The sequence below is a fragment of the Myodes glareolus genome, chromosome 8 (genome assembly GCF_982192425.1).
Source record: "Myodes glareolus chromosome 8, mMyoGla1.1, whole genome shotgun sequence".
NCBI lineage: Eukaryota > Metazoa > Chordata > Mammalia > Rodentia > Cricetidae > Myodes > Myodes glareolus.
In genome coordinates this window covers 14377452-14395437 of record NC_142033.1, presented here as the reverse complement: position 1 = coordinate 14395437, position 17986 = coordinate 14377452, and the positions used below count along the sequence as shown (strand labels likewise).

General features: G+C 49.6%; 1 protein-coding gene and 1 long non-coding RNA gene across 8 annotated transcripts in view; one reads left to right on the top strand and one right to left on the bottom strand.

The window, feature by feature from the left end:
• The window catches only part of Shroom3 (shroom family member 3), a 288498-nt gene extending 270740 nt beyond the window's left edge, over window positions 1-17758 (top strand). For 6 of the 7 annotated variants that reach the window (XM_085691624.2, XM_085691628.2, XM_085691630.2 and 3 more), the window contains 5 exons: window positions 1949-2836; window positions 4257-4751; window positions 7450-7600; window positions 14764-15036; window positions 16819-17758. In XM_085691624.2, coding sequence (XP_085547750.2) covers window positions 1949-2836; window positions 4257-4751; window positions 7450-7600; window positions 14764-15036; window positions 16819-17199 — 2188 coding nt within the window. In that variant the 3' untranslated portion in view covers window positions 17200-17758. The remainder of the gene's footprint in view (window positions 1-1948; window positions 2837-4256; window positions 4752-7449; window positions 7601-14763; window positions 15037-16818) is intronic. The other variant, XM_085691625.2, reaches the window with a different exon arrangement.
• On the bottom strand, window positions 4620-7469 carry LOC146893774 (uncharacterized). The gene is made up of 2 exons (XR_015002652.2): window positions 7333-7469; window positions 4620-5051 (listed from the first exon to the last, which is right to left on the bottom strand). It is a non-coding gene; the product is annotated as an uncharacterized LOC146893774 (long non-coding RNA).
• Window positions 17759-17986: the final 228 nt, after the last annotated feature.

The following is a 17986-nucleotide window of genomic DNA, read 5'->3' as shown; positions in this document are numbered from 1 at the left end:
GCACTGTTTACTGTTGACAGTAGTCAGAGATTGTCAAAGACTCAAGTCTCCATCGGGAATGGCTGTGTAAACAGAGCGTGGTGGCGACAGCGAGAAGAAATCTGTCATGTGTGAACCTGGATTATATTAGCTAAATGAACGAAGGTGCTTTGTTTTTACCCTAAAATTATTCCTGAGAAACAGTCACCATGAAGAAGCTCAATCAAATGAAACATTGAACTTAAATCCTGCTTCCAAATGATAGTATGGTGAGCGAGGCCAAAGATAAACTAAAAGTGTCTAAGTTTTGAATTTACTCCTTAGTGGGTATTCTATCATTTTGTGTTTATGATGTACGTCCAGAGGCTTTTAAAGGGGACATCATCACACAGACTAATACAGCACCTATTAAGGATACAGTCTCAGACTTAGACACTCACCACACTAACATTAAATCTCTGAAAGCAGGCAAGGCGGGCCTAGAGGTTGCTAAGTATTGTTTGTTTGTTTTGTTTGTTTGTTTGTTTTGAAAAAGATTCTCTCCCTGTAGTCTAGGAATTTGCTAGCTACCCCAAAAACTGGAACTTTGAGTCCTATCTCAGTCTCCTTAGTGCTAGGGGGCTATAGGTGTACACCACACCCAGCTAAGATGCTGAATGTAAAACAGCTCCTGTCCTCCAGTTTGGCCAGTGACTGGGCAGAGGACACACCATTCTTTCGTCAGACATGCATCGACGGCACTTTCTGCTAGGTGCTAGGGATGCCAAACTGCACGAACAGACGGAAGATGCATTCCCAGAGGACCTGCCTCAATCCACCAGAGGTGCAGAACAGCCCAGGGGTGTAGCAGGGTCCCTGGAGAAGGTCTGTCATAGGGGTGGTGAGAAGCTCCATCTGAGCAGGAGAAGCTCTTCACTCAGGCATCTGTATCTAACAAAAGTAAAGGCACACGCATGACTGTGATTCTCCGGCCTGCCTCTGTTCGCTGCTGTGTACTTGCCTGGCCCCGTAACGGTTTCGTGGTGAACTGCTGCGGATGTATGAGAGAGCCGTAGCTCCATCCGGGGCCTCGGGTGGGCTAAATGAAAGATGTCATCTGCTCTCCAGGTTTCCTTCCACGGCCAGCTGGGAACTGCAATACGGAACTCAGAAATGACAGGGTTTGCTAGAGCTTGTCTTTTCAATCCACACATTACCCGCTGCCTCACAGGTCCAGGCTGCAATATTCCAGACTTTCTCCCTTCTCCCCCCTGCACTCTCTCTTCTCACCTCTTCCCTCCACCTCTGTATACACGTGTGTGGTTTTGTGTGTGTGTGTGTCTGTCTGTCTCTCTGATTTCAGTAGCAAAGGTGACAGGAGTTGTTGGTTGTTGGGTTTCCTTGATGACTACAGACACTTGCTCGAGGCACCATGTAGGGACTTGCTCACTGCCAGCTTCCTGCAGAGAATTAGCTCCTTAGGTGGCATCTCCCTCCTTTTTATTGATTTATCCCTCTGTCTTAGGGAATGAGGACACTGAGAGACTTGGAGAACAGAGAATGCTATAACCAAACCTGCAGACTCAGAAGCCGTGCAGATGCTCCCCCCAGGCAGACCCTTTCCTTGGGGTGGTTCGGGGAGAGAGTGAGGCATCAGGCTTTCTCTCAGTTTCTTTCAGAGACCAGAGCAGCTCCCCAAAGTGGTCCCAAAGGAGCTGAAGACTGTGTTCCTTCTTTTCCTTTATTTCCTATAGCCTGTGTTCAGAAGCTGCCTTCCCTGTGTGTCCTGGCAGGAGCCTGGGCTGTGCGGGAGGGTTGGGAAAAGAAGGGCTGTGCTGGGACTGCCTGAGGGAGCTCTGCCCGTCTGCCCTGTTTACCTTAGTTCAGGAAAAGTATTCGGCTTCTGGGGTGAGGGCCTCACCCTGTTTCTGACACTTGGTGTTTGCCCTTTGTGTAGCGCTCTAACCCTTGGGTCTGTGCCTCGTTCCAGGTCTGCCAGTTGCTCAGACAGAGGCCAAAAAGAGCCGACGTTGCCCCTACACCGTCCTACCCCTTGCTGGGATGACTCAGGCTGCAAATCCACCGTTGGTTCCTCAGCTCCTACTGAATGTTCTGGAACCCCAGACCATCCAAAGCAGCTTAGAACACCTTGCTCTAGGCCACTTTCAGCAGGAATGCAAGGCCACTTTCTAGATACCAGAGCTGCCTCCATAGCCCCACCCAGCACCCCTCTGCCATCACCTGTCCCCTCCAGTTACCGGTCACAGCTTACCATCGATCAGCAGACTGAAAGGAGCGGTCAGCCTGGACGACAGCCGCTTCCGCCCTCTGCCCCTGCCCTGACCCACAGAAACGATGGCCGTAGTCTGACCCAGCCTCCCAGCCCAAAATGCCATGAGCTCAGCAGCCCAGAGCATGGGCTGGAAGAAGGGATGTGGAAGAGGGCCTCCCTGCCTCAGCGCCCCGCACCACCTTGGACGAAGTGGGCCCATGCAGTCAGGGAAGACAGCTTTTCAGAGGACACCTCGGTGCCTGAGTTTGCAGACCTGAAGCACTATAAAAACCAGAGTCTGCCGAGCTCCTGCAGCACTATGGACCCAGACACTCCAGGGAGGATCTCTCTCCGGATATCCGAGTCAGCCCTGCAGGCTTCCCCACCACCTCGGGGGGACTATGAGGATGAAGTGTTTGTGAAGGACTTGCACCCCAGGGCTGCTTCAAGCCCCACACTTGAAGCTCTTCCCCCACCTCCACCTCTACCTCCTCCACTGAGCCAGGAAACCCTAGTGAACAGCTCAGATGACTTTCCTCCACCTCCTCCCCAAGCCGTGTATGAGGCAGTGCTGGACAGTGAAATGTACAAGGAAGCTGGCAGCAGGTGAGTGCGCAGCTCCAGGCCAGCCTTTTACCGGGGGGGGGGGGGGAGGATAGGGGGTGTCATCCTTCATTCACAGGTGTTCACAGCCAGGGCACCCAGGGAGCCCCATTCTTTATGCTGGCTCATCCCATGAAGCTGGCACCTCCATTCATTCGTTTGCCTTGAGGGGCTAGCGATTATTGTGTATTGAGAAGGGAGGCTCTAAAGAGCCAAGACCCAACTTCTCTTGCCTGACTGAGTTTTGGATCAGTTAAAGAAATAAAAATTAGGGGCTGGTGAAATGGCTCAGTGGTTAAGAGCACTGACTGCTCCTCCAGAGGACCAGGGTTCAATTCCCAGTTAGCTGTCTGTAACTTCCGTTCCAGAGAATCTGACATTGTTATACCAATGCACATGAAATAAAGTTAAATAAAGTTTAAAAAAAAAGAAAAGAAACAAAAATTAGAATTCAGAAACTCAGTTTTATTGCTGGCAGAACAGACAGGGGAGAGAGAATATAACTTCTGTCTGGTCTGTAAGGGTCTCCTGGTACTAAACCCCAGCGTAAGTTTCCCTCCCTAGCCAGCGGCTGCACTGGACACACACAGTCTGGAAGCAGCCTCTCAAACAGAAGGCTGAGCTGTGAGGGTCACCTTCTGTCTGTGGGCACTCTATATCCACAGGGATGAAGGGCAGAGCTACAGTCAGTAGTGTTAGTTAGGGAAGTGATGGCAGCCAGGCCGACGAGGAACAAGCATTTCTCAACACAGTTTGAGACTGGCGATAGCTCACAGAATTCCCTTTGAGGTTCAGCAAAGTGACTCAGTTGGTTAAGCTTGCCACCAAGCCTGATGACCCGAGTTTGTTCCCAGGACCCACATGGTGAAAGGAGAGAACCTGTCCTCTGACTTTCACATACATATACTCTGGTGCACATGCATCCCAAATATATACATGTAGAAATAAAATAAATGTCAAAAAAAAAAAGCAAGAAACAACTCTGTGGGGCCAGGCATTTAATCCCAGCACTAAGGTGGCAGGAGCAGGTGGATCTCTCTGAGGTCCAGGACAGCCTGACCTATATATAGAGAGACTCTGTCTCAGAAACAAACATAAACAAAAATGTCTTTGGGGTAGCATCTTCTGAATGCCACAAAGGTCACCACCACTATTTTCTGTCCATCTGTACCTTCTAGAAAGTTCCAGAGCCCAATAGCAACATTTGTCAGATTGAATTGCTAGTGTCTGAGTTGACCAGCCCTGGGCTCAGGAGAAGACTCCTAGAGCCCCATGGTTTGGAGAGCACTGCAGATGTATCTCCTCACACCACTGATGTGGGAAGCTAGAGCCCTGATGAGAGTCCCTCCCTCACATTTTCTCTGCTCTCACCTTCAGCTTCTGTTGACTCTTCCCTTAACCACACTGTCTTTTCTTTCCCTAGTAGTTCCTGTCAGTTTCCCATGGTGACAGTCTCAAGGGACAGGCATGAGCCTGGTGCAGTCCATTCCGAAGGTTGTCACATAATGACTCCCAAACCACCCCAGACTCCAGCCGCAGGTTCAGAAGCCGAGTCCAACACACCTGCCGACGCGCATGCTCAGCCACAGCTCACCGGTTCTCTCGGCGAGCAGGCCTCTCCCAGCCAGACCCAAAGCCTCATCCATGAGACTGTCGGTAGAACTCAGGATATAGGAAAGAAAATCCATGCCGAGCCCCAGAAGACCTCAGAAGATATCCGAACAGAAGCTCTTGCCAAGGAGATTGTCCATCAAGACAAATCTCTGGCCGACATTTTGGACCCGGACTCCAGAATGAAGACGACAATGGACCTGATGGAGGGCTTGTTCCCCGGAGATGCTGGTGTGCTGAGGGAGAGTGGCACAAAGAGGAGAGCCTTGGAGACAGCCGGCAGACAGACAGGCTGTGAAGCCAAGAGGTACGTCCTCTCAGCTGAAGCCCTGTGGGGTCATGCCTTCTTGGAGCACTTGAGTGATGTGTTCTTACTTCCACAGGTCACTGATCAAGTGTGATGTTCCATCTGAGCTTAGGGTGTGCTCTCAGGATACATGCCCAGCAGCAAAGAGGAGGGCAGTAGAGATCCTTGTCGTTAGATAGGAGGGTTCCCGCTGCGCTGCCCCTGGTCTGCTTGTGTCCAGTCATTAGGAGCCACTGTTCATTTCCCATGGGCCGTGTCTCTTCACGTGAGCCTTATTGCCTCTCACTGTCATGAGCACCTCTGGAACACAGGAATATTAATGTCTGTCCACCAAGGCCCCAGAGTGTGGGTGGGAGCGACTGGATTTGAACCCTGACTCCTGCTCTCTTCACCCATCGTACTGTGTCCCTAACTCCACAAACACATGACTGCCTGTTGTAATAGCAATGCTTTCAGGGAGCTCCCCTAGGCCCGGTGCTGAGAGGGAGCAAGGAGATGCGGGCATATCTGAGGCCTCCACAAGAACAGTGGACAAGTCTTTATGAAAAGGAAAGGAGCGTAGCCAGGCCGTGGTGATGCACACCTTTAATCCCTGCACTTGGGAGGCAGAGGAGGTAGATCTCTGAGTTTGAGGCCAGCCTGGTCCACAGAGCAAGTTCCAGGACAGCCAGGGCTACTCAAAGAAACTCTGTCTTGGAAAAACCACAATGATGATGATGATGATGATGATGGTGTTGATGGTGGTGTTGATGATAAAAAAGAGAGAGGCTTAGAGAAATCGATATATATAGGACATTCACTTTCAGGCATTAAGGTGAGCATTTGCTCAAATCCTGAAACTTGAGGTTTCAGAGGGAATGCAGGGCCCCTTAGCCTCTGCTCTGGAGGCTCCCAAGCCCTCCCCTGGTCTTGGAACACAGCTCCAGCACCGGCCACAGCAGGAGCACTGTGAGCAGTGTTTCCCATTGTGTGGATACTTGATTTAAGACTAATTGGAGGAAGAGTAGAGTGGGCTTTATTTTCTTTTTATTTTTCAGTGAAAACTCTGTGAATTGACAGACTGAGACTCAGCAGTAAGCAATTCCAGACCAAATACAAACAGAACGTTTCACCCGGATACGGGTTTGCAGTCTAGAAACTTCCGGCTGATTCTCACTGAATCAGTAGCAGGAATGCCGTGCTTTATTGGGTGAGAGGGAGAAAAGAGCTGTGTGCATAGCGTTCACGTCTGTGGGCCACGTTCTCAGCGCTCTTCTAACTCGAGGCCTCGTGGTCACCCCTCTGCCCCTCCAGTTTTAGATTTGGAGGGCCGAGCCTACCTTAGGTGCGGTAACTTCTCCGCTGTGACACTGTAGCAAGCATCACTGAATACTTGCAGAGTGCAGGGCAGTCTGCTGGGCACCACAGGGCTCCAGGATGGGTCTGCCATGCCGCTCACCGTGGTGTTTGTAAGTGGTCGCGCTGTTACCTGGCTATTTGCTGCACGAAGACCCAAGTCATTTCACAGTGCAGTCTTAGAAAAATGTTACCTTTGAGAGTTTATGTTGAATTTGGTGGTGAAACCTTCAGAAAGATGGCATGCGCCACCTGCTGGTGAAAGTGAGCAGCCCTGCTGTGACAAGATTGAGCATTGTGACGGTGGTCAGATTTGTGAGTGGCCTATGGCACACGAACCCTTCTTTGAAGGCTTTGTCCAGTTTCCTAATCAGCTGGCTTACATGTAGATCAGCCGCTGAGAGGAAATGGGTAAAATGTTTGTCTGCATGGTTCTTTATTCTTGAGTAAAATCACAGGGTCAGAGTTAAATAATAGCACATGATTGAAGAGTTAAGATTTCTCATCAGGAGAACTCAGCTTACTTCCGTGAGACATTTACTCATCAGGCAGTGTCTGAACTGTAATTTGAGCTGCGGTTGTAATGGTAGAACACTTGCTGAGCATGCATGAGGACCTAGGTTCCATCCCCAACTCCTCAAAAAAAAAAAAAATTAATCAGACTATGAAAAAACTCAATTATGGTAAAAACAAATAGCATGAGAGGCCGTGTTTCTCAGTTTCCAGTTGTTTTGGATGCCTTGAGCCTGCCACTGTTTTACTTTAATTCCTTTTCTCCCTCTGCCTCTTTCTTCTTCAATTTCTCTTGAAATGCAGTAGCCTTGGCTGCTTTTAAATTCTTGATCCTCCTGCCTCCACCTCTCAAGTACTGAGATTACAGACAGGCACCGCCATACCCGGCTGAGGACTAGGTTTTGCATTAGTTCACTGTAAAAAACCCCCCAGGCTCCAGATTTCACAGACTTGTAGTGTGGTATGTATGAGGCTTGCTGAAGGTGAAAATGCATGTATTCAAGCATCAGAGAAATTCTGGGAAAGCAAGAAGGGATAGGAAGGGCTGGTATGGTTGTGCCATACCTTGGGCACTCTGTCTCTCTGTGAGATAAGGACAGGGTCGTTATCACAAAAGAAGAATCACGAAGAGAAGCTGCATGACTTGTAGCCCCGATTCCCACTTCTGTCCCCAGCCCTGGTTTCCATCCCGTGTTTGTCTGGCTTTAGGGGCCAGCACGTAATAATCACTCACTGGTAAATAATTTGCTCATCAGCCATCATTCCTGGGAAGAGCTTCAGTAGAAGTTGCTGCACATTCGGAAGGGCCAGATGAGGAACAGCTGCTCTGACCTTGTGCCGTGTGTTTCAGGAGCGATGACAGGAAAGCCGTGGGCATGCTGGTCAGCTGCCCTGCCTACTACAGTGTGTCCGCAGCCAAGGCGGAGCTGCTGAACAAAATCAAAGACATGCCAGAGGCGGAGCCTGAGGAGGAGGAGCAGGAGGACGTCAACGAGAAAAAGGTAGAGTGGACACTTGTGCTATTTCCCCAAAGGTAGTGAAGGTCCTTGTAATGGGCAGGGGGCAAACCTGTCCCATCTGATGGCATTTGTGAGTTCTCAGAGGTCTCCTGTGAGTGGACGGGACAGGTAAGTTACTGTCATTCTGAAAGCAGGCTTAAAGAGGCTGAGTTAGTTATTAAAGATCTCCCAGCTGGAACTGGGCCTCAAGTTCCTGGCACCACACAGCCAGGGGTTCTGACGCTGTTCTCAGGCACCGGTCGGAGTTCATTCACGAGGAAAACTAGAAGCTCTTACATTTTTAATTGGGGAAAGAAGCCAGACCCTTCAAGGACAGACAGACTGACCTCTGTACACCCCCGCAGCTTTCACAGCACCTCAGAGACCTTTAAAGTGCAGGGTTGAAATGTAATCGTTAGCATTTGGTACTTCTACAGAAATTGTAAATGTCGGACAGACATTTTTAAAATAACCCTGCTGTTGTCACAGTCTCCCCACAAACCGTGGAGACATGGGCACGCTGTGTCTGCAGGACAAAGAGCCCTTCTGCTTTTGCCTACAGCCCTCCATAAGTCCAGGCATGCCCCCTGCAAAAGGACGCGTGCAGCTTGCTTCAGTGAGCCTGGGAAGTGTGCGCCTACTTAGTGCGCAGAACATGCCTCTTTCTGGTGTGCTGGCCAAAACCACAGCACGTAGACACATACCCCCCAAAATGAAGAGACTTAAGGGGCACCCCAGAAACAGAGACTTGAGGGCACCCTACCAGATTTTCCCTCTTGCTGCTTTAGCATTGTGAGTTCAGGGCTGTGTGTTGCAACAGCCATTACAACACAGTCTTCAACCAGAGGTTTCTCATTCAGATCCCACTGACTGCCCGTTTTGTGAGTCTTACACCGTCCCATGTGTTGTGCTGTCGTGACATCTTCAACTGAGTGTTGTTCTCTGTCCTGTTGTCCTGCAGATAGAACTGTGCATTACAGTAGCAAAGAAGAAAGTACACAGTGCTTTTTCTCATCTTCATTTTTTTATAAAGACTTAATTATTTTATGTGTATAGGTGTTTTGCCTGTGTAAGTTATGTTATGTATGTATGTATGTATGTATGGACACCACATACATGCCTGGTGCTGTGGAGGTCAGAAAAGTATCAAATCCTCTGGAACGCTATGTGTGTGATAGAAACAGAACCCAGATCCTCTCAGAGAGCAGCAAGTGCTCCTAACTGCCGAGCCATCTCTCCAGCTCTTTTTAAAATGACTTTCATAGGACTGAGTCATCCTCTCAGGAAGTAAATTAGCACTATTTAGCTACGGTCCATGAGTAGGCTGCATAGTTTTGTGTGCTCCCCTAATTTTTCTTTACAAAAAATTCCACCAATACTATATCAGCACATTCTACAGTGACGTAAATGACAGCATTTTCGACTGCTTCACCGCACCGCTTTGGAGAGCAGCCGCTGCTGGCGGGCCTGAGAGGCAGCTGCGGCTCCACGCGCTCGTTTCTGTCGCACTCACTTCTGGCCTCGCTTCCTCTGATCCTGAGAAAGAGTCCTCAGCATCTCCTTCAGAGCAGATCTGCAGTGATGGAGCTTCCGTCTGTGTCCCCAGGACGCTGTCCCTCCTGACGGGTGTTTCACTGGACGTGGAGTTCTGGGCCGACCATTCTCTAGTCTTTCATCTTGTAGACATGTTGTTGCAATGTCCGACAAGTGTGATCTTGTCATGGCTGCGATTTGGCTGTCATCACTTTGCCTGTGGTGTGTGTGCTGTTCTCGAGTCTGGATAGGCAGCTTTCACCACAATTGGCATTTTCAGCCACTATTTCTTTCAATATTTTTATGTATTAATTTTAAATATTTTATGCATAATTAATATTCTCTTAGGAGCACAGTGATACAATATTAGAGCTTTTCATACTGCTCTGAATGAATGAGGCTGTTTGCTTTTTTCCTTCAGTTCTTCAGATTAGATAGTTTCTGTTGGTCTGACCCCAAGTTCACTTTCCTGTCTTCATTTTGCCGGTGGTATTTTTGTTTTTGTTTTTTTTTTGTTAAGATAGATTTTTTTCTGTATAGCCCTGACTGTCCTGGAACTCACTGTGTAGACCAAGAGATCCGCCTGCCTCTGCCTCCCAACTTTTAGGATTAAAGGCATGAACCCCCACTGCCCGGTTCCCTTAGAGCTTTAGTTGGGGACTTGAGCACTCGGCATTTCTGGCACAGTGCAGTTCTCAGAGCCTGTGCTCTGTTCTGTTTCTCCCTCCATGTACAGCGTAAAGGGGAACCCAGAGGCACCGTGAGTTTCAAGCATCTCTGGTCCAGCGCCCTCCTCTCTAGGTACCCCCTACTCTCTCTCTCTCTCTCTCTGGAAAGACAGGTTCTCCCTCATAGCAACCTATACAGCTGTGCATTCCTTAACGAAAAGAAGGAAATTATAGTGGATCCTCACACCCTAGACCCGGGGTTGCTCCCTCCAGCTCCCAGGAAGGGTTCTGGGGTGCCTTGCGACCACTGTGTGGTGGGCATCCCTCAGTGGAGCCACATTGGACACAGCTGGGAGAGAAGAGAGAGAGAGAAAGCTGAGATTCCCCATACCAGCTCACCTAAGCCCACCCACCCCTCGGGTTCTACTGCTTCCTACTTTACCCTGGGGCTGTTAAGGTGTGACAAGCAGGAGGCTCACCAATGTGGGGTGTTGGTGTGCACCTCAGTCTGCTGCCAAGGCCAGCGTCCCTAATGCCCTCTAGAAATTTGGGCTTTAATTATAACATGCAGAAGAGGGAAGCTGCAGTGAGTTAGTTACGACATCATTGTCCACACCAGAGGCTACCCTCTGGGACTTGGCAGAAGGTAGGACAGACTGGCAATCAGAAAAGTCCCTCCAGAGCAGGTGGGAGCAGGTGCAGTCACTGGACAACACAACAACCAGAGAGCCATTGGGAATATTCTGTTTTTAATGAAATAGGCAGGAGCTCATGGTAGATTAGTGTAGAGGGTGGAAGAGAAAGGGTGATCGGATGACCCCCAGCTCCAGGTCGCTGTGCTGACGGGGACAGCTAGGACACTGGGAAGACAGTTGACCTTGCAGATTCATTACTGTTCCTCCATCTTATCAGACCGTAACTGGCACCAAGGGACCACCGCAAATAGATATGATGACATTCCAGTCATAAGCCTCCTGGAGGAGAAATGGGGAAAGATTCCTGGCTGGAGGAGGTTTGACATTGCCATCAGACCCCATGACCTCGCAGGTCAGGTAGAGTGTGATGGAGGTTTGGCCTCCTAAGTCGGAAACTGCCCCAACTTTCTAAAGCTCAGCCAAGACAGAAGTAACACGCAGTGTCCCGGATCTCGGACTCCACCTGTCCCAGCCACTTGGCCAGTGGTGCTGAGTTTTTCTTGATGAAAAGAGCCATCAGAAGGCTGTTGTTCTGTAATGATTTAGGGAATGCTGCCGGTACAAGCCCTCAGAGCAGGAGGCCGGCAGTTCTGCCACATGGGGAGGCTGGGTACTGCCCTCCAGCCATCCACTTTCTTTAGACTATGGCCTGACCTTGTCAGAAAGCAAGATGTGTCTGGTATGTTTGTTTTCCAGTGTGCTCACACAAGCTCTCTTTCACCTGAACCTCAGAACATCCCTGGGAGGTATCTGAAAGTAGTCACTGAAGTCTGCACCCTGGCTCTGCCACTTACTACATGAGCATGTTCCGTCCCCTCCGTCCCCTCCTGTGCTTATATCGCTGACACTGGGGTGATACCTGTGCTCTTGGGTTTCCGAAGCAGTGGTTGAGCGGTGAGCTGTTTGTTCTGCCTGGCACAGAGATGGCACAGGCCAGGTGACCAGCTGGCAGCAGTCATGTCAGAGCTGGTCCCTGACTCCGTCTGTTCGTCTGGTGACGAGGGAGAGAGGCCCAGCAGGATGTTCGTGTGCAGATGGTGAGATGGGAGGGAGGCTGTGTTGAACTATGTTTAGAAAAAGAACCCATATAAATAGCATCTCACACAGCCAGAGTTAGCAGTTCGTCAGACGAGAAGCCAAGAGGGTAAATGTCAGAGGTTTACATATTCAGTAGCTCCCGCGAGAGAACAGTCTCTCGGGCTGAGGTTAAGAGCACTTGTTGGTTTTGCGTGACCTAGGTTCAGTTCTCTGAGCGCATGCTAAGTGTCTCGCAGCTACCTGTAACTCCAGCTCTAGGGGTCTGACAGTCTCTGCCCAAAGGCACCTGCACACACACGGTGCACAAACCTAAGGCAGGTACACGCATAAATAATGTTTGAAAAAGTCCTTCCCTCCTCCCTTTTCCTGCCCTAAGTGAGTTCTATTGAAGTTGGCTTTTTGTTGTTTTTAAAAAGATCTTCCTGGCAAAGAAATGGCTGCAGCACAGCCAGCTTTCCCTTGGCTCTGTAGTTATTCAGACCCTCTTCCCTGCGTTCACAAACCCAAGTCTCTGTAATAAAGACTTGGGAAAATGAGGGGGAAAAAACATTCCCATGAGGCAGGAGGGACTGGGGTGCCTGCTCAGTAGTCCATGCTGTGGTGTTCATAGGCTTCTGTGGTGTCTACCTGTGGCTCTCTCCAGCATCCACGCCTTTGAAAACCACGGCTGGGTCTGGACAGAAAGACCCAGCAGACTAGACGTGGAACCTGGCCCTTGACCCACATATGAGTCCCTGTGCACCGAGCAGTGTACCCCACAGACTAGACGTGGGCCCTGTGCACCAAGCAGTATACCCCACAGACTAGACGTGGGCCCTGACCCACACGTGTCCCTGTGTACCGAGCAGTCACCCCAGCAGCAGCACTGCCCACTGCATAGGGCCGGCGAACTAGCAGAGTGTATCCCCACCCCTTTACCATCAGACGGGTCAGGGAAAAGTGCCCGTTTGTGCTGGAGTTTGCTCATGAGCAGAGTGGTCATTTTAACATTTGACCTTTAAGATACCAGTTCTGAGAACAAGGATGAGAATTTGGAGGAGGTGGGTATGTGTCAATTAAGTCATCAAAGCACTTTTTAGTTCCCTTCAGGAATAATGTCATAAAATGTTAGATCCTAAGGAAGTTATATTTATAAAATAATAAAAACTGAAGTTGTTAATCCTTTTTCTACAATTATTTGTTTTAAGCATTTTTCTAGAAATTTTACAACCTCAGGACAGGAGTTTAAAACATGCCAAAAATCTGGGCAAGCAGAACGCCTTTTTTTTCTGTAGAACAAAGTGTTTTAGACAAAATTCAATTTCTTTTTCTAATTATAGGATGGACGTGTATAGTGTATGTCTAAGGCTCATGCGCCACGGCATGCAGGTGGTGGTTCAGCAGCTTTGTAGGATCGCGCTCTCCAGGGCTGGGTCTGGACAGAAAGACCCAGCAGACTAGATTTGGGCTTAGTTTTTGTGGACTCCAGATACTCAGGTTGCTAGGCCTGCTTGGGAAGCCCCTTAACCTGATAAGCTGTTTTGCTGACTTTATATTTTCTTTTTTAAAAATATTACAGTACTTATTTGTGTATAATGTATTTGCTCAACAGTACATACATTTGGAGATCAGCTGACAACCTGAGAGAATCTGTTCTCTTCCTCAACTCGGGCGGGGGACCGTGTATTAGTCAGGCTTGGTGGCGAGCACCCCCATCTGCTGGGGCATCTTGACCACCCTGATTTTTTTTTCATTTTTTCTTTTCTGAGAGGTTTTGCTGTGCAGTCATAGCCTACCTGGAGCTTGAACTTGCAGCCGTCCTCTGCATCTCCCTTCCAAGTGCTGGGATTACAGGATTACAAACATGCCTGGCTAAATGCCGTGTTGGCTGGTAGCAGGGTGCCTGGCAGCTGCGCTCCACAAGGTTAGGAACACCAGGGCTGCCGCCTCATGGCTGTCGGCCATTCTCGTGCCGTAGTGACATCCGGCAGGGATGCACTGGACAGCCTGACGGTGTCTGCTGCCCTCTTCTCTTCATGTGAGCGAGGTTACCCCAGTTCAGCATTCCCTAGGAGGCAGTTCTGGAGTTACGAAGATGCTTTTCGGGGTGGGGCAGTAGAGAAGGTGATTATCCTTAAGTAATGTTCCCTCCCTTGTGTTTCCTGGGCTCAGAGCCTTCAGCTGAGGAGTGAAATGCTTAGACACTGCGTAGCTTTTCCACTAGAAAGGCAACCCTAGTCATGGGGATCAGGAAAGTTGAAAGGACAACAGGGTGTCCCTATTCAAGCCAGAGTGTGGGCATTTTAAGACTACGTGAGCTGCTGGCTCCCGGGTGGCAGGTCACTTTTTGGGTCCCTGGGAGCGTGTTCCTCACCCTGACTGGGATTCAGAGCAAAGCGTTAGTTTCACTGCCTCCCCCCACTCCATTCCCTTGTATTCTGAGGCTGGGCATAGTGTTGATGCCCATAATCCCAGCACTCAGTAGGCAGAGGTGCAAGTTCCCAGCAGTACTGTCTACATAGTAGCTTTGAAGCAAAGCTGGGATACTTATAGTAAGACCCCCAGGGGCTGTAATCAACAACAAAATAGAGTATGAAATATTGGAATTGGGTGCTTAAATTGCACAACCATGGTAACTAAATCCAGATATAGTTTGTAATGATTATGTGGGGATAGCCCCTCTGACGATGCGCTTGCCTTAGGAGGCCCCTCCCCAAGCCTCTCGCTCCCCTGCTGTATGTGCTGGACTAGCATCTGTGAGCTAGTGGAGACTGGTCTGTGTGGCATAGCACACAGTAATTGTGCACAAAGGTCAACTGATACTCTGCTCTCAGCCCACAGGCGGTTCCCTTCACTCCTGTTTGGTGGCTTTTCTGTAAGAGAGGCTTTTCTGTAAGAGAGGATGTTTGCCCTGCCCCTGCCTTCCAACTCGTGGTATTATACCCAGCAAGAAATGTCACGAAAGGACCTTGAATGAGAAGTTAACAAACCAATGGGAACAAGAGAGCTGTGTGCACCATGAGACAGTGGGGAAACATGACCAGGCAATGTGTAATCAGGTGTTGTCCTGTGAACGCTGAATAGGCTCAGAGAATGGCAGTTGTAGACAGGCATTCAGGGAAAGGCCAGAAAAATGTTCTGATGTTGAGTCACTGGCCCTTGTGGAGCAGGGGAGCTTTTAGCTTAGCCTTGAAGGCAGGATGGGGCTAGGGGTGTCAGTCGCCTGATGTGGGTAGCTCTCCTGTTGTTGCAGGCTGAGCTCATCGGAAGCCTCACCCATAAGCTCGAGATCCTCCAGGAAGCAAAGGGAAGCCTGCTCATGGACATCAAGCTCAACAATGCCCTGGGCGAAGAGGTCGAGGCCCTGATCAGTGAGCTCTGCAAACCCAACGAGTTTGACAAGTACAAGATGTTCATCGGGGACTTGGACAAGGTGGTCAACCTGCTGCTCTCGCTCTCCGGACGCCTCGCCCGAGTGGAGAATGTCCTTAGCGGCCTCGGTGAAGATGCAAGTAAAGAAGAAAGGGTATGTGACCTAGCGGATTGTCCTCTATGCCTGTGCCCACAGAGAGGAGCCAGGAGACACAATCCCTTCTCTCAGATGCCGATCACCATGGAGCTGAGGGAACGCCTGCTGTGCTGACACCTAGGGAACTAGATGCACAGGCGCCAAGTTTTCCTTCTCCCTCCTTGCTTCCTCAAGGAGACAAAAAGGGTGTTAGATGTTTAGAGAAAGGAGAGACAGGATATTGCGCAGACCTCTGAGAAAGGCCCCAGAGCTGTTGGGGTGAGGGGGCAGGCTGAGCTCCAGGTCATCTGCATGAGGGCCCAGGGGGGCGTGGATACACTAGCGGTGTCCCTCCTGCTCTCTGCCTGGACAGACACTGCCAGTGTCTCATGCTTCGTGTGTCGTGTCCTGCATCTTTACCATGCAGCACCAGTGGTTGGTCTCTGTGAGAAACTAAAAGTATCAGTAGGGAAAAGAGAAAAGGTGACCCAGTAAGTCCCCACATCGAGCTCATCCATCCACTGGGCTGGTAGAGGGTAGGGAGGAATGCCCGCAAAGCTTCAGAGTCTCCAGCTCTTTATCTGAGACCCAGGCAGGAAGTGTACGGCTTGTTTAATTCAGTGTCCAGACTGTATTAGGTCTTTCTGATTGGGGAAAGAATTGTAAAAATGAATATACTTATAAAATTCAAATTTTGGTTGTTTTTGTTCTTTGAGACAGGGTCTCACTGTGTTTGCATAGCCCATGATTCACCTTTTGACTCTAGACTGCTCCTAGGCAGTCTCAGAAATCCTCCTAAAAGCTGACTGGGTGTGGTATTGCTGGTGCACACCTTAGTCCCTTGGAGAGGACAAGGCAAGCTGAGTTCCAGGCCAGCCAGGGATACAAAGTAAGACCCTGTCTCAAATTTGGGAAATTTGGGGCAGAGTCACGTGAGCCTTTAATAATCCTAAATAAGGTCATTTAAGTCACCGTACTTCGTGATTGAATTCCATCTTACATTTTCTCAGTCATTTTAGCCTGAAAAGTCTAAAAACTACTTATTTAAAATTAAAAAAATTCTCGGCATTTATATTGTGTCATCATGGCAGATGCGAGACAGGTGAAGCGCCTCTAGAAACAGCGCTGAGGGAGCGAGGCTGCTCGCCCCTGGATGGGAGGTAGCACCCTTGGTGGAGGACTGTAATTCATGGCTAGAGGCCCTGAGGCAGCCTGGGCTGGTGGGGGTGACTCTTTAGAGAAGGGAATGGGTTCCTGTGTTATGGTGGGGGCGGGGAGGGGGCTCAAACCTTCTACAGTTGTTTATTAAAGACTCACCAAGAGGTCCTGTTAAAACACAGATTTCAGGGCCTTCCTGCAGAGGTTTAAGATTTTGAGCTTATTTTAATTTTATACTAATGGCTGTTTATGTCTGCATGACTCATGCATTTCCTGAAGAGAGCATGGGGATGCCCTGTTACTGCCATGTGGGTGCTGGGAATCGAACCCTCTCAAAGAGCAGTCGGTGTTCTGAACCACTGTACCATCTCTCCAGCCCCCTGCAGAGTTTTTGATTCAGTAGATAGATAAGTGGCTGAGAATCTTAAGTACTCAAGAGAACTTGAAAATGAAGTCTAAGTGTAGACCTTGAAAGGATCAGGTTGTCCCCACGACCACTTCTGCGCCAGTGTTCAGAAGGATAATAAGCCTTAAAGCCCCATCCTTACACTGTTGGTAGAGAGGGATCTGCAGTCCTGTCCGGGAGCCTGGACTATCTTCTCCTGTGTTCTGACTGACTGCCCTTTTGCTTTACCCTGGCAGAGTTCTCTGAATGAGAAGAGGAAGATCCTGGCTGGGCAGCATGAGGATGCGCGGGAGCTCAAGGAGAACCTGGACCGGAGGGAGCGCGTGGTGCTGGCCATCCTGGCCAATTACCTGTCGGCTGAGCAGCTCCAGGACTACCAGCATTTTGTGAAAATGAAGTCCACACTCCTCATCGAGCAGCGGAAGCTGGATGACAAGATAAAGCTGGGCCAGGAGCAGGTCAAGTGTCTGCTGGAGTCTCTTCCCTCGGACTTCAGGCCCAAGGCAGGGGCCATCTCCCTGCCCCCAGCCCTCTCCAGCCATGTGACTCCTGCGGGGGGTTCTGTGGGGAGCTCTGTGCTCAGAGGCGGTTTCCCAACGTTGACCTCTCCACTTTAACCTCTCCTGAAAGACCCAACCAAGAGATGCCACGCTCAACACTATTTAATCTAAAGATGTCTCGCTGCGACTGCAGTTTGAACTGTGGGTTACTGGGGCGCTTCCGGGGTAAAAGGAAGGGACTGTATCCCAGAAGAAGCCCGTCTTCCCTGTCTTGCCTTTCACGGTTGGTCTTCTGAGCTCGCATGCTGCCGGGACCTTCCCACTCTGCATTCACAGAAGGAAAGTTAGTGACACTGGCCTGGTGGGGGTGTTTGACCGTGCAGGTTTCACAGGCTGGAGCAGAACTGTGTGCCCCCTCAGGAATGAATCCGCAGTGGCCTTCCTTGCTTATGACAGGGTGCAAGCACCAGACTGCGCCCCAAAGCCTTACAAAGACACACACATTCAGAAAACTGTAAAACCTTGAACATTTTTGTTATTTATGTTTTGAAAAATGAAACAGATCATTGTTTGTGTGCTAACTCTCATTTGATTCTGTTTTGTGGTGGATGTAGAGATTTCTGTGAGCTTTGTATTTTGTGGAAACCTTAATGAAGAATTCCAAAGATAGATTGTATATGGAGATTCTTGTGAGTTTTTTCTTCTGGGCTTGTCTGAGTTTTTAAAAATCTATTTCGTGTGTATATATTTGTATATAAACATGCTGTGGTCTGTGACGTGTGGGCGGATGTGACTGTCTCGGTGTTCGTGTAGAAGGTAGACAGCTGTGGGCTCTGAGGGTGACCTTGGGTCATCAGACTGCGTCACAGGTGCTTTTTACCTGCTGAGCCCTCTCTCCGGCCTC